Source organism: Pangasianodon hypophthalmus, chromosome 15 (genome assembly GCF_027358585.1).
Source record: "Pangasianodon hypophthalmus isolate fPanHyp1 chromosome 15, fPanHyp1.pri, whole genome shotgun sequence".
In the NCBI taxonomy this organism is placed as follows: Eukaryota; Metazoa; Chordata; class Actinopteri; order Siluriformes; family Pangasiidae; genus Pangasianodon; species Pangasianodon hypophthalmus.
In genome coordinates, this window is record NC_069724.1 from 2,142,870 (window position 1) to 2,169,793 (window position 26,924).

The 26,924-nt window shown below is 39.6% G+C and overlaps 1 protein-coding gene across 3 annotated transcripts in view; it reads right to left on the reverse strand.

Annotated features, from left to right (window-relative positions):
• The window catches only part of dbn1 (drebrin 1), a 68,909-nt gene that overhangs the window by 2,715 nt on the left and 39,270 nt on the right, over positions 1 to 26,924 (reverse strand). Inside the window, exons 2-14 of one of the 3 annotated variants that reach the window (XM_026938545.3) lie at positions 21,268 to 21,323; positions 16,895 to 17,007; positions 16,202 to 16,276; positions 13,057 to 13,203; positions 12,413 to 12,490; positions 11,625 to 11,776; positions 11,476 to 11,533; positions 11,161 to 11,214; positions 9,868 to 9,982; positions 7,578 to 7,661; positions 4,081 to 4,176; positions 976 to 1,385; positions 283 to 388 (exon numbers count right to left, since the gene is read on the reverse strand). In XM_026938545.3, the coding sequence (XP_026794346.1) occupies positions 283 to 388; positions 976 to 1,385; positions 4,081 to 4,176; positions 7,578 to 7,661; positions 9,868 to 9,982; positions 11,161 to 11,214; positions 11,476 to 11,533; positions 11,625 to 11,776; positions 12,413 to 12,490; positions 13,057 to 13,203; positions 16,202 to 16,276; positions 16,895 to 17,007; positions 21,268 to 21,323 (1,544 nt within the window). Of the gene's footprint in view, positions 1 to 282; positions 389 to 975; positions 1,386 to 4,080; positions 4,177 to 7,577; positions 7,662 to 9,867; positions 9,983 to 11,160; positions 11,215 to 11,475; positions 11,534 to 11,624; positions 11,777 to 12,412; positions 12,491 to 13,056; positions 13,204 to 16,186; positions 16,277 to 16,894; positions 17,008 to 21,267; positions 21,324 to 26,924 lie in introns of all 3 variants that reach the window. The other 2 variants (XM_026938544.3, XM_026938546.3) reach the window with 2 other exon arrangements.

The window sequence follows — 26,924 nt, forward strand, 5'->3', positions numbered from 1 at the left end:
ATTCAGTGTTTTATCTTTATTAATGTGGAATTTTTGGCAGAATTCAAGGGGTGAATACTCATGCAAGCCACTGTACATGACTTATCATGAATTACATTAACAATTCATGATGCATAATCGACATTGCTATAAAGCGCAATGCATTTTCATGAATAATTCTAAGAATATATATAATGAATGCCTTATACATTTGTTATGATGATGATGATGATGATTATTATTATTACTATTATAGAATAAGTCAGTGTTTGTTTTGATTATAGAGCTCTCGTGACGTCTCACCTGGTGGTTTGTTGTAAAATACTGGCGTGGGATTCACTTTTGCAGTGCATTCATCAGACTGAGCGAAATCCTCCTCCTGTGACTGGCTGAAATAGCCTTCACTCGCCTGTACAACACACACACACACACACACGCACACGCCTCCATCTGAATGTGTTCAGTAGCCAATCTTATCATCTGTCACAGATTAATGAGCTGTCTCTTCGTGCTTGCTAGTGATGGCTGGAAAATGCTAAATGATAACAGAATAGGTTTTGGCACCATCTAGTGGTGACGTAAATACATGTCCTGGTCAGTTCTATAAACGAGACACATTTGAGCTACAAAATCCAGAATTACATTAATTACTATTAATATTGGCAATAATGCGAATATTGCCTGTTAACCATACGATTTGGTTGCTAAGTGACATAACGGACAAAGATTAGGGTATTCTGTGGATAGAACAATGGATAACGTGTAACGTATATCAAGGGAATTACAACAGCATTGAACACAGCTCAGCCAATCAGATGTTAGAATCAAAATCTGTTTTATAAGTATAGATAACCTCCAGGAAGCATATATAGACATTTTGGGGAGGTCCTTATGTAATCTGTGTTTAACTCATTTGCTGAACATGAGGAATTATTGCTGCTGTTTGGAATAACACTATATCCAAAAAAAAAAAAAAAAACGTGATAGTTTGTTCACCTGAGTCCCTTCTTTGAGCAGCGAGTCTCCGTTGGTCATCAGCTCCTGTGTCTCGTCCAGCTCCTGGCTGTCGGAGGCCTGCTGGTAGCTCAGAGTCATGTGGTGCGACTCGGCCACGTCCACCAGGCTGGAGGGCGCGTCCTCGGCTGAAGGGCACAGCGGGGCGTCAGGCACGTCGTCGAAGCTGAGCAGGGGCTGAGGGAGGCTGGGTGATGAGTCAGCATCGCCCATCAGGTCCATGATGTGTGGGGCCTGGCAGGGTGTGGCTGTGGGCGCCGGGCTGCTCTCCCACATATCCAGCAGTGTGTCCTCAGCGCTGGTGGATTTCAACTCTGTGGGATGAGCCTGAGGAACTTCGGTCTGGACAGGCTCGGACTCCTGCACAGGGACTCGCTCAGGAGACTCAGGGGCTGGAGAGAAGCACAGGACATTCAGGCATGTAGCGCTCATGGTGTGTTTGTGTAAAAAAATCACTCCTTGAGCTCAAAATTATGTTTTTTAAATGGATAACCCCTCTTGATTAGATGGATAATAGAATTTTGTTTGGGTCAAATCTGTGAACACACGTCAAGTTTTTGTCATTCAACACATTACAGAACACGTTATGTGTGAGCTTAGTTTGTCTCAAGAAATCTACACTCTATGACCAAAAGTAGGTATGTGCACCCCTGACCATGTTTGTTTGACCACACCTGACCACACCCACATGTGCTTCTTCCCCAAACTATTGCCACAAAGTTTGAAGCACACAACTGTATAGAATGTTTTTGTATGCTGCAGCATTAATGTTTCCCTTCACTGGAGCTAAGAGGCCCAAACCTGTTCCAGCATGACAATGCCCCTGTGCACAAAGCGAGCTCCATGAAGACATGGTGTGTGAAGGTTGGAGTGGAAGAACTGGAGTGTCCTGCACAGAACCCTGACCTCAACCCCACTGAACACCTTTGGGATGAACTGGAACACTGACTTTGCACCAGGACCTCACTAATGTTCATGTGGCTGAATGGACAGTGACAGCCACGCTCCAAAGTCTAATGAAAAGTCTTCCCAGAAGAGTGGAACTTATTATACCAGCGAAGGAGGAACAATTCAATATTAATGCCCATGGTTTTGGAATGGGATGTTCAATAGTCAGGTGTCCACATACTTCTGGCCATATACTGTGTCATATGCCAGTGATTAATGCTAACCAGAAAAACTTTTTGGTGCAGAACCTGCATGCTAAGCTAGCTAGCCAAGTGGCATTCATTCATTCATCTTCATGAAGTGCTTTATCCTGGTAAGGATTACAGTGGATCCCGGAAACACTAGGCGTGATGCAGGAATACTTCCTGGATGGGACGCCAGTCCATCAAAGAACACCAAGCATAGACACATTAATGATTTTGGCTGGTGGACGTGGGGAGAACATTACCCCGAGAACAGTAACACGAGATCAGGATCCCCTGCATATTATCATATATATTTTCCACTATATACAGGTCACTCTGGGCTAAAAGTGACTAGTGTTGTTAAATCCGAATTTGTTCTCAGTTGCAGTTCCTCTATTATTTTTTTTTTACATTCACACCTATGCACACACACACCAGCCATCTTTTTCCATCTTTCTGCAGGGAGCACTGATGGTGTTATAAAAGATATTTACGGGTGTACGCTCTTCCTGTTCTGATAATGAACAGTAATTTACAGTAACAGTGAAAGTCTCGGTGGAGCGCATTACCGCAGGACACCAAACTCTGTCGCCGGGCTGCACAAACAAGCGCCGAGAAAACCAGTGAGCTGTGAAAGCAAATGAAGGCTCAGCAAACAAATGAGTCCCAGTGGTCATTTGGGCCTGTTTGCTCCAGAGAGCCGATCTAGGACAAGAAAGCGGCAACATCCGCCCAGCTGTGCAGCTTATTAAACAGACCAGAGGCTGTGTCATCTGTCCTGGACATGCTCCATGAACTAATCAAGCTGCTCTCAGATGGCCTTGGGGAGATTTAACATAAGTTCTTGCAGAGCACTTTGCCTCAGGATGTAAGTATTTAATACAAATAAATTTGACATTCCTCATTCACTATTCCATACAGCTTAAATTCTGTTAAAATGATTGCACCTAGTGGTTGGGAACTCCGAAAAGTGCTAACAGAGGCCCACTGGGACAGGAATCATGCTGCCCCATGCACAATCTATGAACATTTTCAGTGGAGGAGCAGCAGTGGACAGGCCAGTTAATGACAGGGTTGGCAAGGTTGTGATTTTTACAACAAATTAGTTTAAAAATACTCCACAGCCACCAAGGTCATGTTTTTGAGCAAATTATCTGAAATAAATTTCCACAAACAAATGCAAAGTGTAAGTTCAGACTGTGTATCTATGATGTACACAATCAATTCTGTTGTAAGATTTATTGCAAAAATTGGGAGAGAGAAAGGTGGGTTATGTAGTGGATAATGTCTGTGCATTAGAAATGCGTGCGCACCACAGTGACCTTGTTTCCCACACAAAGGCTGAGAAAAAAGGTAAAAAAAACAACGCAAACTTTTATGGACTTGTTTAAGGGTTTTTGAGATGATAGTTGGGCTGGAAATTTTTCTGAAACCTGGCAACCCTGGTGTTTCCAGAAACACACCTGCTGTATGGAACACAGTTGCACAAAGGTACGTCTCAAACCGTTCAAAACAAGCTACTAGACTGTAGGCTGGATGACTGTATGCTGTCGACTCTCAACTGCCTGTTGCTGGGGTACTCTACAAATTCACTAGACAGTAGCCTATAGCATAAGTCAAGTGTCTTGACTCCATTTTGTTTGAGGCTACATCATTATTAATGTCCTGCATCACCAAAATCTCTAGTCATGAGCCGCTGCTGACTGGAATATTGTTTGGATTGAATGACAAAAACTTCTTTTCTCTGTTCTATCTGCTAGTATAATCTTTGCTTGGCATCGTGCAGGCTAATTTAGTCTCTAGGTTATTGCTCTTTATTGAAAAACAAGCTGTGCTGGAGAACAAACAGAAATGATGAGCTTAAGAATGTAATATTGTTTACATGAACAGTAGCAAGAAAATTAAATTGTGTCAAAAGGGGACAAAATTTGAGCACTTCCTCTAAGGGCCTTACCCCATTCCTTCTGGCTGTTGTCGTCTTTTTCTTCCTGAATGGCGATTTTAGGGATGGGTGTTGGGGAAGTGGCCAAGACGCCTTCATCAGAGTCATCTGACCAATCAGAGAGAGACAGAGACAAAGAGAGAAAACAACGTTCAGCGTGAAGGCACAAGTCAACAACGTCCCTTCGCAACTGGCAAATAACGATATTAGCGAACAAAATATTACCATTGAACACAAACAGTGTACACAGCACACAGTGTTCACAACAACAGCAAGCGTGATGTGAAAGTGGGCCAAAGAGAGACACACAAAACACATAATGCATGCAGGAAACAAACATGAATAACAAATGCGATTATGCCAAACACATAATCAGTGTTCATGCAGGTGCTGTTTCAGACAGCCGAGAGCTGACGAGCTCATAAACGCACCAAAGTCTCGAATGTGTCTTAGTGATTTACACGACCAAGGAACCACACATTCACATGGATCTGTTTATTAAGTATTATGATCGATATATTCCTACTTTCCTTCATATTTCAGGAGCAAAAAAAATGCATTAAATAAAAAAAAATACTTTGATTAATCACTGAGGTGTTAATCATTAATAAATAATAATTGTAGTGTCTTGTGTTTCCTGAATTTTAAAGCCGTGTTGCCAAAATGATTTAGCAAAACACATTAAATGAAAAGCAAACCATTAATGTGGTGACATTTTCTAGTCCAAGGCTGGAGATTAACTTCTTCGTCTACTACACCTGAAGAATATTTAAAATAAATGCAAACACATTATCATTTTCAAAGGTCCATCATTTCTGAAATTTCTCTGAGGATCTCTCCATGTCTTTTACCATTTCCTGTTTCCAAGCACCCCACAAAATGGTATCTTATTTATTTATTTGTTTGTTTGTTTACTGATTGATTGATTGAAGATGGATGGCATCACTGATGCACATATACATACATATATAAACCTTTTAAATATTCTTCATGCAGGAATGTCCAGTATCCTCTACGAGTATCCACAAGTGTTTATAATAAACATGCTGTTAAACTACAAGTATTTTTCCCTCCAAAAAATGTACTGATTTATTGTTGGGCTGTGAACAATACTGTATATAATGTTATATTTATTTTGGCTCATTTTTGAAAAATGCCAATAATTCGGTAATTCAAATGCTGGCGTAATAGAACCTAGAATATATCTAATTTACAGCAGCACTGTAAGTTTAGTGTTAAAGTGGGATATTAGAAGAACTACCTGCCTGATTTTACCCACATCTGGCTGGTTGGCTGGTTAATTTCAGCCAGGCTAATTAGCAACAGATCCCAAATCCCACACAGCAGGTCAGCAAGAAGTCCTCCATGTGAAACAAGAAGCACCTGAAATCCAGGCACAAACACTCTCGTAGCACGCATGAAGGTACAATTATGTAAGCGTCCATGCTGGACCTCTACTGAAGGAGAATCTTACATAATTGTAAAATAAACAGACAACGATGATGGAACAGACGCTTTGTAACAGTAACATAAAGAAACTGCAGCCGCTTGAGTAGCGCTTTCAAAGCCACTCAAAGAAAAATGCGTCATAGTGATCTGAACGGACTGGCAAATGCGTGTGTGTGTGTATGAGGCTGCCGTTTAACAACCCAGGAAACATGCCGTCATCTGGTGAACTCGGAGGACACCAGGTGAACTCTAAAGAGGTCATACACGTTCATAGCAATGCTACACACTCACAAGTCAGGACATGAGGGGAAGCCCAGGCGGGGCAGGCAGAGCAGGCGGGGCAGGTACCGTCCAATTACAGGAAGCGTGCAGAAGGAGGGGGGAATATGAGTGAGATTTAACAGGAAACTGCACCTCATGACTTTGTGAAATCAACGTCCTAACTCTATCTAAATCCATGATCATGCCTTAAAAGGAAATACACAAATACACGGTACAGAAACACAGCCAGGGAAGACGGAAGTGTGGAAATCTCAGAGCACTGAGAAGCCTGTATCTTGTTTAGCTAATGAAGAACAGTAAAGCCATTATTGGACGGTGTTCGTTTTTCCAGATGGAGATCAGTTAAAACAGGATGAGTGAGCGTCTAGCAGCTTTTGTCCCTACAAACCCACTTTGAACATTAGATTCATGATATTGTGGCATAGAAAATATAATGTGAGGTCTCCTATTGGCTGTAGTTGTGATTATTCTAATGGCTTCAAGTGAAAATACATTATATGGCCAAAAGTTTGTGGACACCTGACCATCACATCCATATATGGGCCTTTTTCTGGATAAAGAAATGGCTACAGCATCAACTTTTCAGCTTGCTAATAAAATGATGTTTATTTCTCTATTTTGCCCCCTAGTGGAATAACAGAGATTAGCACTTTTTAAATCAAAATGTTTCAGTTCAATTACAACATGATTTTAATTTAAAACAGGAATTTAAAATTGATTTGCTGGGTTAGATTAGAGATTAGTTTATCTGGCCAGACCAGATGCATAGGATGTATGTTTGACACCCTTGATTTAAACAAGGTAGGGATTTTAGCCTGGAATTTTCTCAAGCAGTGGAAGGGAAAAACAGCCACCACAGTGCCAGCATCAATTTTTGACTCCTGTCATCACAGCTGTACACTGCACATGCCTGACGTTCTCTACGGTGGTAATGGCAGGCACACAACATTCTTCAACATAAGGATGGAGGACAGGGAAGGAGCAGATCACTTAGCTAAAACAAATAAAACAACTATTCAGCCTTACAAGTAATTTCACTTTGCCATATCTGAATCATATCTGTGCCATCCTGAATGTAATCAAAATTACAAAATTGTTAGGCTTCTGAGTGACACAACGGCAAAGTGTTTGCTCTTTCTTTAGGAGATCATGAGTTTGAGTCCAATGGAGCAAAATTGGCCGTGCTTCTGGGGTTGATGATGTTATTCTCTCTCTTGTCAGTCTGAGCTATGCTAGCCAATCGTAGGCATCTGTGAGGTCGTGTATGCGGAAGAGGGCAAACATCGCTTTCCTCTGTGTTTAGCTGACGTAACATGAGCAGCATGGTGACCCAGTGCTGTCTAAATATGCACTAGGAGATAAGAGGTTCTATGAAAGTTTTCTGCACACTGTTACGTTCTGAAAGAAAAAGCAAAGTGCTACATGCAAGATGACCCAAAACACTACCCCAGAGAAGATCAGAAGGGTCATGAAGAGTCCATATATTCTAGAAAAAAAACCCATTATTCCTAAGCTTAAAATACCAGCTGGTAGGACAATTGGCATGCACAATTTCATGACACTAGCACCTTTAGGCTGTGGAGAGAGATCTATTCTGGGAAAAAAGTGTATCCTAAAAATAAGAGCTGTCATATCCACTCCAAGTGCAATGCAGCTACAGCCAATACAGCAAACGCTTCAGAAAGTGATGCAGTGGTAGGGGGCGAGAGTGAGGGGCTATAGGGCAAAGAGACACCGGTGCTCCTGCGCTGATGAACCTGGCTCAGTCCAGTACCTACCAAGTGGCCCTGGGGTGCGAGAGGAGGATGTACTGGACACACACACACTGTGCTGCTGCTTCAAGAACGGACTGTCCAAGCGGCCTGGTAAACAAGGAGACAGGGAGCCCAGGGAGGGACACACGAAGACGCGCAGGCATGCGGAACACACAAAGGAAAGCCGGGACAAGATGAAGACAATGAAAGGAAGAATCAAAGAATGCAAGGAGGTTTAGAATGAGTGAGAAAGAGAAAGATCAGGGTGGATGAATGGATGTATTAGCAGACGTAGGGTCATATGAGCGACGATTTGTTATTTTTCAGCAGGGTAGATGTTGAGGACAGGTCCAGGATCATCACACGGTATGGAATGCATCAACCAAAAAAAAAGTGGAATGAATAGCGGAATATGGAAAATATCAGGAGGGAAAGGGGGAAGAGAAAGGAAGAAAAAAAAAAGTTGTTAGTTCTACGTGTTCACACTCTGCAAAAATAGTAAGACTGTCAGACAGTCTGTTGAGAGCGCTCTCTAGAGACGGAGACTTTAGCACTCATGAAAACAGAGCTACTTTAAACAAAGACAGACAGTTAAACATTCATGCTTGTGTTGAATCCAGAGCTGAGACTCCTCTGTCTCTGGATTACACAGATGGATGTCACTGTCGTCTTCTTTCAGATCCAACTTCGAATAGTTGCGATCTTGAAAGGTAAAGAGAAAATTCCTTCTGAGATAGAAAAGCATTCACACTGAAACGTGAAATGCAATACACAGGTGATCGATATTGCTTTTAGTTTGTCACATGAGGACAACGCGCTACACTGAAAAGCATGTCTGAAGATACAATATCGCTGAAAGAAAAGCATTTTTGATGAAAGAACTTCTGTGAGCTGTTAGTATTTTAGTCATATGAACACTTTTAATGTTTTAGTAATAATTCAGAAAAGCTTGATGATTAATTTCAGGAGAATTAAAAAAATGAAGAAAAACAATGAACCGAAAAAGGGCGTTCCTTTACATGGACGGCAACGCCTTGTGGGAAAAGAGGTCATTCTCGGATTACAGCCACGCCCCCGAGTACAGCTTAGAGCTGTGATTGGACAGGGATTGCATTTCAGTGTGACACTACTGCAACACACTGATGAAAATGATACACACTGTAACAGGGAATTACATCCACTTCTGACCAAATTCAGAGTTTAATTCGTAAACAAGCAAACCCTAATTCTACAGACCGATCAAGCAACACAAGAATAATGGTTTTGCTTTTCAGTGTGACATGTTTTCTGTATGTCACTAATGAAAAGTAATACAGTTCGTCACATAAAACACAGTGAAATGCAACGCAGTGGCGTGGATTGCTTTTAATGGTGCATATTGTTTTTCACTGAAGAGACATCAAGTGATGTAAGAGCACAATGCGGTGAAGGTTTTGCTTTTCGATGTGGCGCAAATGAAATTGCCTTTGTATCACATTTCACATTTTCCCCCACAGTGTGATTGCTTTTCGATCTGGCACCGAATCTTCTCTACAGAACAGACACGTGACACCAGCGTCCCTGACATAAAGGAGATGTCTTCTTGCAGTCTTACCGTGCATGAAATATGTTTTGTTTTTGAAAAACCAGAGTGAGAATTCCCACTACACAAGGTTACACACGAATAAGCTTTAAAATTATTATAGAAGTCAAGGATTAGTTCAAGAGTTTTTAATCTAATCTCTATCCGCTGCAGATAGAGATTAGATATTGTATCGAGATTATTACAAATAACAATTTTAACATGCACTGAGAAGAAAAAAATGTTTATTTGAAACGTGATTATAATGGAAGACTAAGGGCAGCTGTTGGGGCAGTCGGCATATATTTATAGAACGCTTGCGTGAATTCAGACAAAGCTGTAATTTTAGCTTTAAATTTCTAAATGTACTTTGAGAGATGAGACTATTTCGGAAGGAAGAATTTATGACTATGCATTACCAAAGTAAACAATGTAGCTCAAAGTACAAGCTAGCACAAGGGAAAGCAAATTTAAGTGAGGTGAAGTGACTATTTATTATTATACTGTATTGTTCAAGTGTTTGAAAGTTGGATAAAACTACACAAGCACAGCTTGGTAAGACTTTTTCTCATTTCTAAATCATCTTAAGACATTTTTTTTTTAACAGTTTTATAGTCATTTTTATGTGAAACATTTAGTGATGGAACTCAGTTCCTGCCTCTTCCTAGGTTAGCTCCATGTTAGCAGTTTTTTTGTTCTTTTCCACCTAAAAATGATGGAATATTCCTTTAACTCCCTCTCCCGTGGTCTTACCGGTCCTGTGGGAGCTGATGGGTGACGTGTCCAAGCTGTTGGCTACAGCTTTTTCTTTCTGCTTGAAGAACTCTCGCGGGTTGCTTGTGCGTTGGGCGATTATGGCCGCTGCTTCCTGTCGACACAAATTTTCTCCTTCGTCATCATATGAGCAAATACTTCCAAAGTAAAGTTTAAAAACAACAATCCTGGTATCTGCAGAACTTCCCAGACAGAGGACATAAAATAATAAAAATATGGTATAGGTATAAAATTGCAAAGCTGGCAGATATGTGTACGAATGTCATCACACTGAGATTATAACATCTTGAAATTTGTGTGTGTGCACCAGTATAAATCTGTTTCTGCCTATTTATTATTATTTGCATATTTTTGGACATATTTAAAATAAAATCTTAAATAAACTAATTTTAACATGTAATAGAAAAGTGTATAATAGAGAACAACATCGGATTTAATAATTTTGCTGTCTGTACCTGCTGTAAAGGTGTTGTATTTAAAATTTAACTGCTTCCATTATGCTTTTACACGCTATAACAATACCAATATACAACAAATATAGAGAAAATAAAGAAATAAAAGTCTTTGAATTAGCTTAATGATCCAAACCAGATGCTCAAATCCACACAAAAATGATTCAATGACCACAAAGTACAAAATAGAGGGGGTACCAATAATTGTGTCAATAAATGTTTTTTTTTTTAAATCAAATAATGTAAAAAAATATTTTCTTAAAATAAATTTCATAGAATAAATTTACTCCCATTAAAAGCTGGATTTCTATCATTATTTTCAGCATGAGTTTAAGCAAATGAACCACAAAGACATTTTTTCATAAGCTTTACCAAGGGTGCCAATAATTCTAGATCTGACTGTCGCTACCATATAGCACAATTTCATGTGTTGTTTATTCAAGGTGTATCGTGACATTATTTAAGGTTAACGGTATGTTAGGTGTGTGTTAGGAGTATGTTAGGAGCTATTTCCACAATAGTTGCCTCATATTGTTAAAAAAAAAAAAAAAAAAAAAAAACCCAGCCAATACCAGAGTGCTATTTCCGCACGCTGTCCTAGTCCCAAAACAGTACGAGGAATCCCACTGACCCATATACAAAGCCCAGAAGAATTTCTGACGCAACAACACAATTTGACCTACATCTAAGCTAGATTTACGTCTCACGGCTCGTACTCGACAAGGGCTTGCCCAGAATTTGTATACAGGAGGTGATTTTTTTTTTTTAACTTAAAGGTTGTGAGAATTTTAGGGGCTCTGGAATGAACAGATCAACTCACCTCGACCTCTGACTCCTTTTTGTCTTGGGAGAGGTCCTCACAACTGGGCTCTGTCTGAAGAAACAAGAAAACGTGCTGTAGTTTGCAGCAGGGGGCAGCAAAGTGTAGTTTTTCCTCAATGTGGCATTGGATTGTTGAATTGTTTAACCACCAATTCTTCTATTGGTGCAAACATGTTGTACTTTTCCTAAATCTGGAAATATGTCATGTCTTGGGTGTAGACTGTGACTACGAATCTATTTATCTGAAAATTACAATCTCTTTTCGACATGTATTCAACATGCGTATGCGAGTACGCAAATCATACACACTTACTAGCAAGGGCTGAGGTCGTGACCTCTCTTTGGCCTCCTCTTCTTCTTGCATTTTCTTCCTGTAAAAGGAACACAAAACAATGTTTTCTGTGAGAGAAAATGCACAAATGAATGGATCGAGATGTCTGGAGTGTCCTCCGGAGTGCTTGCCTGTGTTCCTCAATCTGCCTCTCCCTCTCGCGGTATCTCTTCTCTCTCTCCTCCTGCTCCTTTCTCTCCAGCTCCATCCGCTCCTCTTCGAAGCGTTGCCGCTCTTCTGCTGCTTTCTTTCTTTCCTCCTCCTTCCTCAACTCTTCTTCCCGCTGTTAGAGAGGTTGAAAATACAAAAGTGAAGAACTGTCCTGACTACTATAACCACGTGGCTGTGATTTCTATGATCATCTATGTTGAAAAAAGAGCAGGAGTGAGCGAGAGAGGACAAAGGATGACTTTAAGGTAATTTACAATTGTCCAGGAGAAAGATAACTGTATGCGGTGGAGGGCCAGTGCGTTAATCTGTCAGGGAGGCCAAAATTTCCATCCCGGAATGTGCATAAAAACACAAATAAACATCTCAGAATTAAGAACTAACCAGGAATGAGATTTGCCGTTCACCTCAGGGGAAAAACTGTACTCTCTTCTTTAAATATCTTATAATCAGTGCAGATCAAAAATATAGGCCAGCAATCTGGGCGTTTTTCCCAAGCCACATTTGAATTCTAAGCCTCCAGAACCAATTATTGATAATTATCTTATGAGGCCAAAACGTGGCTCTTAAAGCCTGCAGACATGCACTTTAAAATGACAAACATCTGCATTGGTGCTAAAGCTAGGACAAAAAAGTTCAGGAACAGTGGGCTAGCACAGGCCGTGCTGATTCACGTCTCGGCTTTAAAGAGTCCTTCCTCAGATCAATCTTCCTCATGAGCGCAGCTGTGGAAGCAGAATCGGATCTCTACCTTGGCTTGTTCCCAGAACTCTTCCCGGTTGATCCTCTTCATCTCGATTTCGGCGTTCGTTTTCTGGTAGGTGGTGCCCTGTGGGAGGAGAGAAAACGAAAAAGGAGAAAATGTAAGCTAATTGGAAACATGCTTAAAGACGGAGGTGATGTTTCAAATGAGGCGCCATGGGGACAGTTTATTCCGTTGCACAAAGAGTGCGATGAGTCTGAACACGTACTACAATTAAATATTTAGTAAAGCACTAACATCAGAATAGATTCAGTGGAAATGCTATTGCACAAGCCGAAGCTACTTTATCTCTGTTTACTGGGTGATGAGAGCTACGCTGTCTGTGTTTATTCATTAAGTGGTTAAATGAAGAACGAAGTTGCCACAGGGATGGAGGTCATGCTGATCTGTGAGATAAACATGCGGAAAGAGCTGGACAGCTTTAGAAGTGTGTATGAGTCACTGCCTGCTTTGGCCATGCACAGAGAAGAGCATTGTTTCATTTCCCCCCTGCTCTAACAATGTGGTTAGTAAGAAAATGCTTAAGCACTTCCCTCCGAAACTGCACACACTTATAGATATACAAGAGCACACACATACACATACACACACACAAACACTCAAAGGATTCCCTTCCACCCCACATCACGTACAACATGCTCAGCATTCTCCTCGTCTCTCATTCGCAGGCGGCTGAGCACCGGGCTAGCACTCGGCCCCGTCCCATTGGTCAGTCTCTGCCCGATGGCTGAGGGGTCGATATCGTCCATGCTGCTGGCATTGATGATGACATCAACTCCCTGGAGTGAAAGAAATAGAGAAAGAAAAGAGACAAAAAGGAATAAAAAACATCAACACAATTCCTGCCAAAGCATGTAACCCTCAGGCCATCCTGTACTGAATAGCAAGGGCTCTGTACGTGTATATATATGTGTATGTGTGTGTGTGTGTGTGTGTGTGTATGGCACAGTGGGATTGTGGCAGTGTGTTAATGCTACAGAAAGGACTTCAAAGTATCCGTGGGAGGATGAAAGGGAAAAATAGGTGAATTCAGAGGAACCTCTCTGAATAAAAATGCCGTGGATGTCCAGTGTGTAGGAAAGCAGATAAAGCAGCTCATTTGCAGAACAAAGCCACAGTTCAGTGTGAGGAGAAAGATGGATATTTACATAGTACATGTGATATCTCTGTCATCAATACTGTCATCATAATTATCTGTTATCATCCTTATTGTTCTGTTAGAATAGACCACATAATTTGTTTTTCGGTTATTTTCTCTTACTGTATTTATTCAGTGTACTATAACGCATTTACATTTTTCCTCATCAATCTGCAAAGAATACCGCATAATAAAAACGAATAAAAACAATGCAAAGTAAATTTGGAAAGTTATTAAACAATGAAAAAAAAAAAGAAAAGTCACAATTACAAAAGTATTCACACCCTTTACTTAGTACGCTGGTGAAGCTTCCTGGCAGTGTTTACAGCCGTAAGTCTTCTTGTGTATGATGCTACAAGCTTGGTTCACATGGATTTGAGGATCCGCTTCCATTTGTCTCTGCAGAACCTCTCAGGGTCTATCACTGGATTGGGAAAGTTGCTCTATAGCTATTTTCAGTTCTCTCCAGAGAGCTTTTCATTTGGATTCAAGTCTGAGCTCTGGCTGGGCCCTTTGCGTTTCAGGTCACTCTTATGTTACTTCAATCTGAGGTCCTGTGTCCTCTTGAGCAGGTTTTCCTCAACAACGTTCTTGTACTTTGATCATGTTCCCTCAAATCTGACAAGTTTCCCATTCCTTGCTGCTGAAAAACATCCCCACATCATGATGCTACCACCACCATGCTTCACTGTAGGGATGGAACTGTCCACATGATGAGTGGTACCTGTTTTTTTTCTTCAGATATAACGCTTGGCAATCAGGACAAAATGTAAAATTCTTCAGAATCATAGAATGTTGTGCCTTTTGTTTTCTGGAAAACTCCAGCAGAACCATAATTTTACAACTGAAGGTTAAGGGTCTTGCTGAAGGACTCAACCGTGGCAGTTTAGTGAGGCTGGGATTTGAACTCACAAGCTTCTGATCAGTAGCCCAATGCCTTAACCACAGAGCCACCCCCAGGACAACCTCACAGAGAGAGGGGTGATGGGATTGCTTGGGAGGGACTGAGCGATCAGCCTCCATCCCAAGAGCTCTTTCCAATATGTTTTAGTAGACTGCAAGATGCTACTGGAAATTTGACTGGAACCAGGTTCTATGGTCAGAGAAGAACACAAACATAGAGCTTTATGGGAAATAAAGTTTGGTTTGCCATAAAAAGAAGGACGGTTAAACAAAAAAAGAAGCTAATCCCCATACTTAATATGGAGTGTTTGTGATGTTGTGTCTGTTTTAACTCCAGGCAAGGCACCAAGAACCTACATGGGATCACTGACTCCATGAAGCAGAAGGATTTTTTTAAATGAAAATCTGGCTGCTTCTGCCAGCTCCATCATTGTTGAATTTTCCAGCAGGGCAATGATACAAAACAAATCCACACAGAAATGATTCAATGACCATAGAATCAAGCTTTTGACATGGCTGAAGAGGAGAGTCCACAAGAGAGGACCTAGGTCTCTGGAGAATTTCTCCCACATCCAGGTTGATGAGACGGAGCATAGAAAAGGCAGCACCTGCCATTCAGCACTCTACAACCAGCACACACCTCCACTATAAACACTGTGCAGAAAACCACATTAGTCATCTGCAGACATCATCCTCTTCCTACTACTGGCTGTTATATACAGTAGTCTCCTCCTTGCGCAGACACACTTTGATGACCACCCACGGATTCTATGAATTTTCTCATCTGAACAAGCACAGCTTGGACGTGTGATAGATGGCTGAGGAATAATGGACTCATGAAGATGCAACACAGGCAAAAGTAGGAGCTGTTATGTCACAGGCTGTAATTTCAGAAGACATGGCATGCCACAAAGACGGCTGATGACATTAAGAGGAACAAAACAAAACAGGGTTAGAGATTTAATGTATAAAAGTTAAAGGTGCAGTGTGTACTGTTTAAAGGTCTTCATAGACTGATCACATTAATTTATTATTATAATTTATAATAATGTATAATTTATGATATTAATAATACACCCCAATTTCCCAGTCGCTGAATAATTTTGGAGCTCAGTGACAAGGACAGGGCTGAGAAACAGCCAATGGGAGTCTGAGAACCAATGGAATTAATCTGCTGTCACATGCATCATATCTCTGAATCCAGTTTATCATCCGTCTGTTTGTGTGGGAGAGCGAGGACAAAATGTCAGCACTATAATAATACTTCTTTAAGAAATTATTATTTGGCACGTCAAACCCAAATGGTTGCTAGGAACAGCAAAAATAAAAAACAAACACGGCATGATTCCTGGCGCAGTACAGTATAAAAAAACTTTTTAACATCATATCTACAGTTCTCTTTGCAGAACAGACCGCGTCTCCATATTTTTCTCTTATTGCACTCAGGATAAGGCATCTGTTTACATTTTTATGGGCCAGAAGTTAGCCCTGCCTCCAGGTGGAACGACTGCTACTTTTTTGTCAAAAGGTGACTGAAAAGGCATAAACAGCTGATTTGTTGGGAAGGGTGCTTATCAGTGTTTTCACAGCAATTCACTTTCGCGAAGTGAAGAGGGCTTTAAAATTTACAAACTGCTCCTTTAAGTACTGTATAATCATGTACTTCACATAGACATGGCATGACGTTACCTGTGTCAGAGATAGAAAAGAGGTTACTTTACCTTAGTGAGACCCACCTGGAAAAACTCCGCGATGGTGGCTACATGGCTGGCACAGGCACATTTCCTGGCATCAGGGACATCCTCCCCAACCTGAACATACATCATAATTATTGTCATTAAAAACACAGGAAGCCAATCCTCAGGGATCACAATCATACACTCAAGCAGCTGCATAAAAGTGAGGAAAATTACTGACGAACATCACAGGCAGCAGATTGGAGCTCTCAAAGGGCCTTTTTTTTTAACCACCCACAGCCTTAACAAAACCCTGAGATGAATACCGTTTTCTCAATTCAGTCGTTAAGCGAGGTTGCTCATTTTCACCAAGCGAAATGTAACAATTCACCTGGAGTGCATTGAGAGTGTTATATTTATATTGTGGGTCTTTAACAATATGATCAGTGCCCATTCAAAAGGAACATTACTCATGCAATACAAACTGATTACAGTGGCATACAGAGAGAACTCTCCTAATGACTATAATAAATGTGGGGAAAAATACCGTGCTCAGCATGCCAGATTTAAAAACTACGGCAGTTCACGGGACACGGTGGGCTGAAATGATGCTTATTCCTCTCCTGCTTGTGCTTATAAAACACGCAGTCACTAAAAATGAGCCATCAGCCGAGGGCAACAGAACTCTGACACGTTCTCTGAAGAACAGACCCGCTCAGCAGCTACACTTTGCTTTCCAGAGGCCTGACTCACCCAGTTGATGAGGATGTAGCGAGGCAGGGCGGCCGTCGGCTCCTTCAGGCTGCAGAAGCCATACATGATGCGGCTGTTATCGAAGGTGACCATGATTTCAGCCAGGCCGCCGTCTGTGATTCAAGGGCAGAAAGAAAGACGTGAACTCATGAAAAGACTTAATTCTTTTAAAGTCTAAATGCAATCATGCTGCTGGAAAACAATACGAGTCAGCTGCTCTATCCTAGTGATAACACTAATGTGATGTCTTTTGCATAATGAAAATATTATTAGTTCTAATTAGAGCTGCACGATTAATCAGATTTTAATTGTGATTAAGATTTTAGCTTCCTCAATTAATTAAACAGAGATTTATCGGTGCACTTAGCTAAAGTTAGCTAATTGGATAATGGTAGATGTTATTTTTAATTGAAGAATTAAATCACAAGCTATCCATTTATTGGAAGAGAGTAGTAACATGGTACATTTACTCTGTTAACAGAGATGGCACTGATCTGATACCCAGTATCGTATCGGGCTAATACCAAAAAAAAAAAAAAAAAAAAAAAAAAAAACTAAAAGTAAAGCTCTGTTATCTGAGAAAACATATCAGAGATCAAATCCTGTAACAAATAATAAATAAAGATTGGAATTGGATTATTAATATTATTTTATAACTGGAAATGTTTACATATAAAGAGATTTGACTGGTTTTTCTTTTGCTAAGATTGATTTTATTATATTTATTATATTTAGAATGTAAGTGATTTTTGTCTGAAAGAGTTTGACTGTGGAGTGCTTCAGTTAAAAATCATTTTTTACGGTAGATTAGATTAAAACAATACCGGATGAGTATCGATATCAGCTGATACTCAAGGTTTCAGTATCGGTATCAGGAAAAAAAAGTGGTATTGTGCCATTTCTATCTGTCACATTAACTTTAGTCATTTTTTAAATAATTTGTACTTGTGAGAGTAGTTTTAATGGGGAGGATTTTGAACTTTAAGCTTCGTACTTTAGGCTTTGTTTGTCCAGCTGTAATTTTTCTAGACTCGCATTCATTTGGGATGAGTGTATTCATGTGTATTCAGAATTGAGTTAGCATGCATAGTGAGGCATTAATACAGAATTTTGCACATCAGAATTCAGAACTAAGACGTAACTATTGTGTCAGGAACATAGCAGCTGGACAAACTCCATGTTAAGCGACAAGACCTGGGATTGGAGCATTGATATGTCACAGCAAAAACAAAACCATGCAGAGATCGTAAGTTTGCGAATGTTTTGGCTCCTCACAACCCTCACCAACTTTGTTTTGTTAATAGCATACCAAGGTCTCTGACATGTAACGTTATTTTCATGCATGCATCAGCGTTTTATTAAAATGGCCCATGTCCGAGGCCTGTCTCAGTTACACGAGATTCTGAGCCAATTTTTCTTGCAAATAAAGTACATTAAATTTGCAGATGCAAAAATAAAACTGTAATGCTGGTCCACTGTTCTCATTCGCCCCATCTATCCTTAACTTAAACCTGATATACAATGATGATTTGCAATAAACGTATTTGCAATAAACAAACCAAAATAGAAAAAATCAAGGTTTTCATTTGACTTGCACATTATGATTTCACGAACTGAATTTTGTATCTCATTCTCATATTAAGTTGTGCGTCCAGTTTACAACGTCAGCATACTGACTAACTAGCTAACTAACTAACTAACTACCTAACTAACTAAATAATTGTTTTTCATGACCTGTTCTGTCTCTTCTGCACTTCTGCATTCACACTTTCTGACACTGACGGTACATGATATCAGGCTACTTAGACTACAGGCTGCAAAAACAGGATGTGCTGCATCAAGTGCTATTTTATAGGCTGTCAGAAATGTGCAATAATCATGTGAAACCTTTTCCTACTTCTCATTTGTTTATTGACAGCAAAGAGGAAGAAAAATGCAATCTGTTCTGTCAGTCTGCATTTTCTATCCCCTGATTATTTTTGTGCTTAAAGGAATGTAGGAGACAAATTCAGGATGCTTGATTACGAATCTAAAACATTAAAGTTGATCATTCTCATGATTTATGAAAGGTGCACAGCTGTCACTTTCTGTAGTTTATGCGATGCAAACGAGTGCTACTGCTTTAAATAGAGATCTTGAATAATATAACTTAAAAGACTAGTTCATATATTTAAATCATTTGAATACTACAAATTCGAGTGCACGTTGACAGCTAACTGCTAACACAAAGCTAGTAAGAGAAGAATGGATGGCATATCATTGGTATGATGTAATACATATCTTAATACCTGAGTTAAAATCATTTTTGTCATCATATTTATTAATATTAAGTAATTTGAGCTCATCACAATCATTACCACAGTGAATGTGATTCTGTGCAATTAGTAACAAGGTACTTCAGTAAATCTTATTAAACATACTCTTACTGATGACTTCTTTTACTTTCCCTTTTACGTTTTTAGCTACTTCTGTTCAGATTTCTGAATTGTTGGTTTGATAGAACCAAATACTTATTACGAACATTATGAAAGAATAATCTATCCTGAAACCCTTTTGATTTAATGATAAAATGCAATAAAACCATTTTTGTTACTAAACTGGTCTTGATCTCAATATTAAAAATTAATAACTGTGATTTTTGTTTTAACTGTTAGCCCTAGTTCCACTCAAAATCTGCAAAAGCTTCTACATTATCCTCTTTCTGGAGAGGAATTAACTTTAGTCCTATAATAAAAGACAAACATCATAGAAGACCCACACTAACAGCGCATTATAATCCAAGACGAGGTTAAGTGTGTGTCAGGAAGCTGTTCGTCTAAGTGTGCAAGCAACCTCCGAAGCCGAAGGATCCGCTGAGTTAATTAGTGGAGCAGACAGTTGGGTTAGTGACTCACTTCCCGTCAGTTATACTGAAAGCTTAAAAGCTAAATCAGAACCAGACAGTCAGACCCAGGCTTCTGGCAGAAGACATGGAGGCGCACGCACACACACACACACACACACACACACACACACACGTCTTACACATGCAGGCCTCTCCCGCAGCTCAGGCTAAAAAGGATAAGGACAAGTCCCAGTCCCTTTGCTACCACTAATGAGTAAAAGTGATTATACCACAGCGTGATTGAATTCTCGACTCTGAAGGTGTTGATTAATTTTCTGTAACAGCACAGCTCTGACAGTAGCTCCAGCTGTAACATTAAATCATTCTTTATATTAATGCGCTTGTTCTAATACGTTATTGTTTGAATGTTCCCATTCACAGAGACTTGTGTGGCGGACGCTCCATTATTATCTCCACCATTATCTAATGCTAATAATAAATATAATATATATTTATATATAGTATAATCTTCCTGTTAGGAGATTATGTTTATTTAACATTTTGGAAGCGGTCTCCGCTGTCAGCACTCTGTAACAGTAAGTTTCCTGACACAGACAGAGGAGTTTACACTTTGTAGTTTCTAACATGACAAGCTGTGATCTTTTTATCTTATTAAGTTCAAGAAAGAAAAAAAAGAGAGGCTGATGAGAGAATGAGTGTTTATAGCTGCTATAACACAAGTGATAAGAGGACCTATCTTGTCTCGTGGATGCTCCATGACATTAAATGTAACTATAAAATGTTAAAAAGCTTGATGTGTCGTTTATTAATAAATTACAAATCATAATCGTTGTCATAGTGCTGTTGTATAAGAAAAACAACACATTGTGGACCATGCTGTTTTATGAAATTAATCCACTTCAGGGTGGTAGCAGTAACTCCACTTAGAGTCAGGCCATATCACTCCACCTCGTAGTGGATTATTTTCCTATAGCAGTGTGGCCCATCATGAGTTATTTCTTGCTTATAATATGAAGCAGGTAGTGTAATATAATTATCCTCCACTGGATAAAATAATCTGTTCCTGGCTCCCACTCAAAATAATGAATGAACTTCAATTGTGGTGCAACGGCACTCAAACAGAGTCCTCTGCCAACAACAATACATTCTGAAAGGTGACCTTAGATCTCGTCACATCACCCTGTTCCACTGCACTGATAAATTACAGGTTTACTGAGCGGCGTGAGAGACTCCACGTAGTTCGATCTGATAAGCCGTAACCCAGATAATGAGCTGGCATTTGCAATGAAAACGGCAGTCACACTGAATATGATTCAAACTTCAAACTCTGTTCGGTTATTAACAATAGACAACGATCTATCGAAAGAGGCTCTCGCACATCACTCTGCTGAAACAGATATTTAATGCCAGCATAATTACGCTAATTGTCATGTAGAAAATGAGCATTATCCATCACCATGACAGAGTTATTGCAATCAAAGATGTGGCAGATGTACATTAGGGTAAATTACGGCTGAATATGACCTACCTCCTGATGATGCCAGCGCCAGATCGTTGCTATCATCTTCGTATGTGTACAAGGCCCTGGAGAGCACAAAGAGAGATTGAAAGACAGTTAGTTAAGATTATAAAATAAAGGAAAGCATGAAATACTGGTTTATTAACAAGGCAGTATGGATAGAATAGTATAGCGTTCTCTAGTGTGACTGTAATAAGGCTTGGGATGTATTATAAGCACACTGATCAACGTTATAATTTTGCTAAAATTATTTTACAAATCAAATTGTATGGTTCCTGGTGAAATTTGGAATGACTAAGATTGTTCACAAAGCTCACAACATACAATAAAGGTCTTGATTCAAGTCCTGATTTACCACGATGATGAATATAGAGTGCTAATTTGCATGTGCAAACTGATAAATTGTGTAAATGTTGAGAGAGGAGATAGTATACATATTCTTTAATTGCTCCCTGGAACGTTCAGATCTCAAAGAGACTCCCAGAAACTAGCCACGTGCGTAAGTGAGATGCACAGAAGACTGAAGTTATATAGCCTGTTTAAAATGTTATGGGTATCAGATGTGCGTAAGTCTTTAATATTTTATCTAAAAAATAAAACTTTACCACAGTGATATTAAAGTCATCATTTTAAACAGTCAAAAACTGTCTATTTTGAGGGAGTGAGACATAACTTTGAGAATTTGAGTTTTATTTTGCCTACAAATGGCAGAAACAGGCTTTACAAATTTAATACCTGCCTCTAGGCAGTATTAATTTGCACCTCCAATTGTCACTTATTAAGTGATTCTCTCAATACTCAGTAAGTCACCCTTCCAATGCTAAATTAATCTATTTGCACTAACATTAACCTGCAAATGCCCCAGGTTACAAATCTATTAAGGCAAACATGCAAAACAGACAAAACGTCCCATGTTATTCATGTAAAAGACAAAATCCTGCATAGACTCTGTTAGTAAAACGGCTTGTACATGTTTTTACTGGACTTATGAGGTTTTCAGTAAAAACTAGTACAAGTGATCATTATTATGTCTTTAGTGATCATTAATATGTCATGATAACAATTAAACAATCATATTTTGTGCAGCTTTAGTTAAATAACAAATTATGTTCAGCTAATTTCCAAACACAAAGTGGTCCAGCATTCTTACATTCTCTCTAAAGCTCAGAGATGTCTAGCTTCAGAGAAGCAGAATGAAAAGCCCTCTCCACTGCACCGAGGGCAAAAACAGTTCATTTTAGGTCAAGGATGTTGTTAACCCAGAAGGGAAAAAATGGTTTTACTGTCTGCCACGTGGGAGAAACAATATAAAGAATTGCTGTTTGGAGGATGAGCGCTTGTATAGACACTACAGTATATATAGCACTGTGACAGAAATATATTTGACAGAAGTACGACAGATTCGATATAGACTAGATACAGCTTAAACGGCACGGCTTTGATGCTTTGATGGGTTTTTTTGTGGATCTCATTCTCTCATTGCTATGAGGCGTAGGAGTGTGGTGCTATGCTACGCAGCACAACAAACGCTGGAACAGAAGGTCTAATGCATTGGTAGGAAGCATTACAGATGACGGATCTCCAACTCCTCTGGGTTTACTGACTGCAGAAATTCTACACAATTCAGAGCGTATCGTGGCATCACGTTACTGCTCAAAGCAGGTTTATGATACTGACCTGACTGCAGCATAAATACACATAAATATGCTGCCGAGTGATGTATAATGTGTCACGCTTATGTAAACACAGTTTTTGAATTACTATGCTGTGTTCTAGGCCTATTTCAAAAATGTAATTCCACTCTCTTCAAAATGAATGAATGAATGCCAACCATTTTTTCCCATATCCAAGCAAGGGCTGGAAAAGAGAACAGTATGCAGGAAGATGCATCACCAAAAACACACCATGTTTACTGATAATGAGTTGCTACAGCAAAACACACCCCAGTCTGCGGGACTAACCCTAATTGAATGAATGACTGAATGAAAAAAAATGATATATATTTTCCTAGAACTAAAAAAATTAAAATGAGACTCTCTCTTTAACTACTTCTAGATACATTTATAGATGGATAGACGGATGGATGGGTGGATGGATGGATGTACTTTATTGATCCACATGGGGAAATTTAGGATACAGTATCATACTGGTGTCCATAAGACTAATGGACAGGTACACTTGAAGTTCACCTGGTACAAAATGGAGGCAACTCTTTCCTCATTTCCTCATATATTTGAGATAGGTACCTCATTCTCATGGGCAGTAGTTGCTAAATCTATTTAAAGATTTATTTATAAGTAATGAAGATCAAACATGATTATTTAGTGTCATAGATCACATCATTGTTCAACTGTTCACTTAAACCAACCAATAGAATCCTCCGGTTCTTTCTCATTACTAATTACCAACTGGATCACTTGCCAATGCATGAAAACAAATACATCAAGGCACAAAAGAATGTGAAAATAAAGTGCTAATGTGACCTTTCCAACCACACAACAGCCTTAGGATAGAGCTGTAGACCTTTGCCGTGTCTAAACACCCCCCTGTGGTGCTGAATCGATCTGTTCTTCTTGCCTCACCTCGCTCTGGCTGTTTCTCCTATACCTTGTTAATGATCAGCAGCCATGGCCCTGGGGGAAATCTCACTCGCAAACCAAATATGAGTGTTCCCATCAAGCCCTTGGCCTGACTCAACCTTAGCTTATTCCCAGCCTGTCGCCTTGGCCAGAATCCAGCAGGGCAAACAGATGAAAAAAAAAAAAAACCATGCACATGAGAACAAGTTGGTAAAAGAGTGAGTGAAAGGTTTATGTAAGTGTATAGATGAGAAAATAAGGCTATTGGGTAAAGAAAATGGGTAAGGTGTAAAAAAAAAAACAAAAAACACAGAGACACTGTACTTAAGATTTGCCTCGAATAAAAGTAGGGAGGCAGAAATCTATCGAATAAAAGTAAATAAAAAAAACCCTACATTTAAATATACTCAAGTATTCAAGAGTAAGAAGTTATTTTATTTTAATATTTACTTTAATATTTCACTTTTTTGATGGAGAGAGCTGAGCACAAGTTCATCATGCTTGATTCTGCATAACTAGCTAGTTTGCTAAGCAATAAGTCTTAAGGTAAATATTCTGCTAACTTGGATAAACCTATAATTTGGCATGCTGGTTAGCTAATGTTTAATAACCCGTTTGGAATGAATGCAAAGGCACATTAGCAACACCTAACTCACTAGCCAATTCAACAAGCTAATTTACAAAATTTTACCAGCTAGCCAACTTAGGGTCCCTGGAGGACTAGTGGTTAGGCCTCAGGGCTGCCATGGCCTGGGTTCGATCCCCGGCCAGGGAACCAACCCCAGCGCTCCCAGTGCCGGTTCCAAGCCTGGATAAAATTGGGGAGGGCTGCATCAGGAAGGACGTCCGGTATAAAAACTGTGCCAAATCAAATATGTGTACCAAAGATCCGCTGTAGCAACCCCAAACTGAAGCAGCTGAAAAAAACAACTAGCTAGCTAATTTTACAACTTAATTTAAAAAACTTAACTAGCTAGCTAATTTACAATATTTAACTAGCTAGCAACTTTACAACATTTAACTAGCTTGTTAATTTAACAAGCTAATTTACAAAACTTAACTAGCTAGCTAATAAGACAAGCTGATTTATAATACGTAACTAGCTAGCTAATTTAACAAACTTATTTAATGAGCTAAGTTAACATATTTCTTTAGATTTGACGACAAATCATCAAGGCTGATATTTCATTTTTACATTCTGTTTGAAGCGACAACTCCAGCAAAGGAAAAAAAAAAACAAAACAAACCCATCTTGCTAAGAAAAAAAGGAAAATAGGAAAAAAAAGAAACAATTCATGGTGTTTGTGATTTGTAATAAGCACTTTGAAGGTCAAAATTAAAATGTAAGTCGTTTCTATTGGAAATGTACTTGAGTAAAAGTAGAAGCATTCAGTTTCAATAACACAGTGGTATTATTCCAAAATAGTACTCATGTATAGTAATGATGTGAAAGGACTCGAGTATTTTCCACTCCTTAAGATAAAGAAAGCGGCTGGTTCAAAGCACGTGTGAAAAATGTCTTGTGTTAATGAGAAACAAGGCTTTTGTGCTTGAGTGAGCTGTTCAGACACATGTGTGACACATTAATTATTATATATCAATATATTTCACTTTTTGTATTTTAACTCAGTGAGTGACAGAAATAGAGAGACTAGCAGAGGCAGAGTTTTCTGCTGGAGTGATATAAATAATTCTCTTTTGAAGCAGACTCTTTATTATTCATAAAATCCCCTGACCTAGAAATGCAGCTCAGAACATCGGTGAGCTCGGAGCGTGGTATGCACAGGGCAGCGAGCAGGGGGCCTCCGCCATTGTGTTCCAGTGTGGGAATAATGCTAACATGCTAAACAGTCTGAAGTCTCCAAAGCTCCAAGGACTCAAAAAACGAAGGAATCAGGCTGTGCACGGAGAAAATAAGTAGTGCCCAGTGTCTTTCCTCGTTGTTAATTACACCGTGGATACAGAAGTGCAAGTAAACAGGAGTCACAAATCCAAAAGGGACAAAGGAGCAATCAGACTGGCAGCTCAAAAAAAAAAAAAAAAATTACTTCCACTCGCTGCCTCATTCGGAATTCATTTTTGATCATGTCTTCCACGCCACTTGCCCGAACATCATCTACTAATCCGATTGTCACTAAGAGGCTCGCCGTGTCCTGTCAGCCTAAAAAAAATCCATGATAGAGTGCAAATGATTTTTTCGAGGAACCCAAAGCCATCGAACATTTCTCAAGTATTGCCTACAGCCTCGCAAACCAAAACCACATGTGAAATAGGACTCGTTTTAATGAGAAACCAGGCTTGTTTTGTGCTTGAGCGCATGATTACGTGCATCTTGTTTGACTAGTACACACTCACACTCACTACATACCACTTTAATAGGAACAACTGGTCATTCATGCAGTTAGTCAAGGAGCCAATCACATGGCAGCAGCACAATACATGAAACTGAAATTCAGTTAATGTTCATGTGAAACATCAGAATGGAGGAAAAATGTGATTTTAGTGACTTTGACTGTGGTGTGTTTGTTGGTGCCAGACAGGGTGGTTCGGAAACTGCTGATCTCCTGGGACCTTTTCATGCACAAAAGCCTCTAGAGATCATATAGAATGGTGCAAAAAACTAAAAACATTTAGTGCTGATGACACCTCGTTGATGAGAGAGGTCAGAGGAGAACGGCCAGACTGCTTCAAGCTGACAGGAAGGCTACGGTAAGTCAAATAACCACTCTTTACAACCGTGGTGAGCAGAAACGCATCTCAACACCCGATCATCACATCGGGCTCCGCTCCTGTCAGCCAAGAACAAAAATCTGGCTAACCCAAACCCCAAAAGTTTTGGTGTATATCATGTCATTTTCCAAGGTCAAAGTATGTCATGTATGACTTCGTAAAAATTCCCATTTCAATCATAGAGAGTGGCACTCAGCGAATTGAGTCATTACATTAAAAGCACATGTAACCATAGAACCAACAGGGAGACAAATGCAACCAGTGTCATTAATTAACAGTCAACCCTCAAGGTCACCTACACGTGCTGCATGAATAACACTGAAATTAAGTCTATGAATTCGAATGCAAACTGTATTT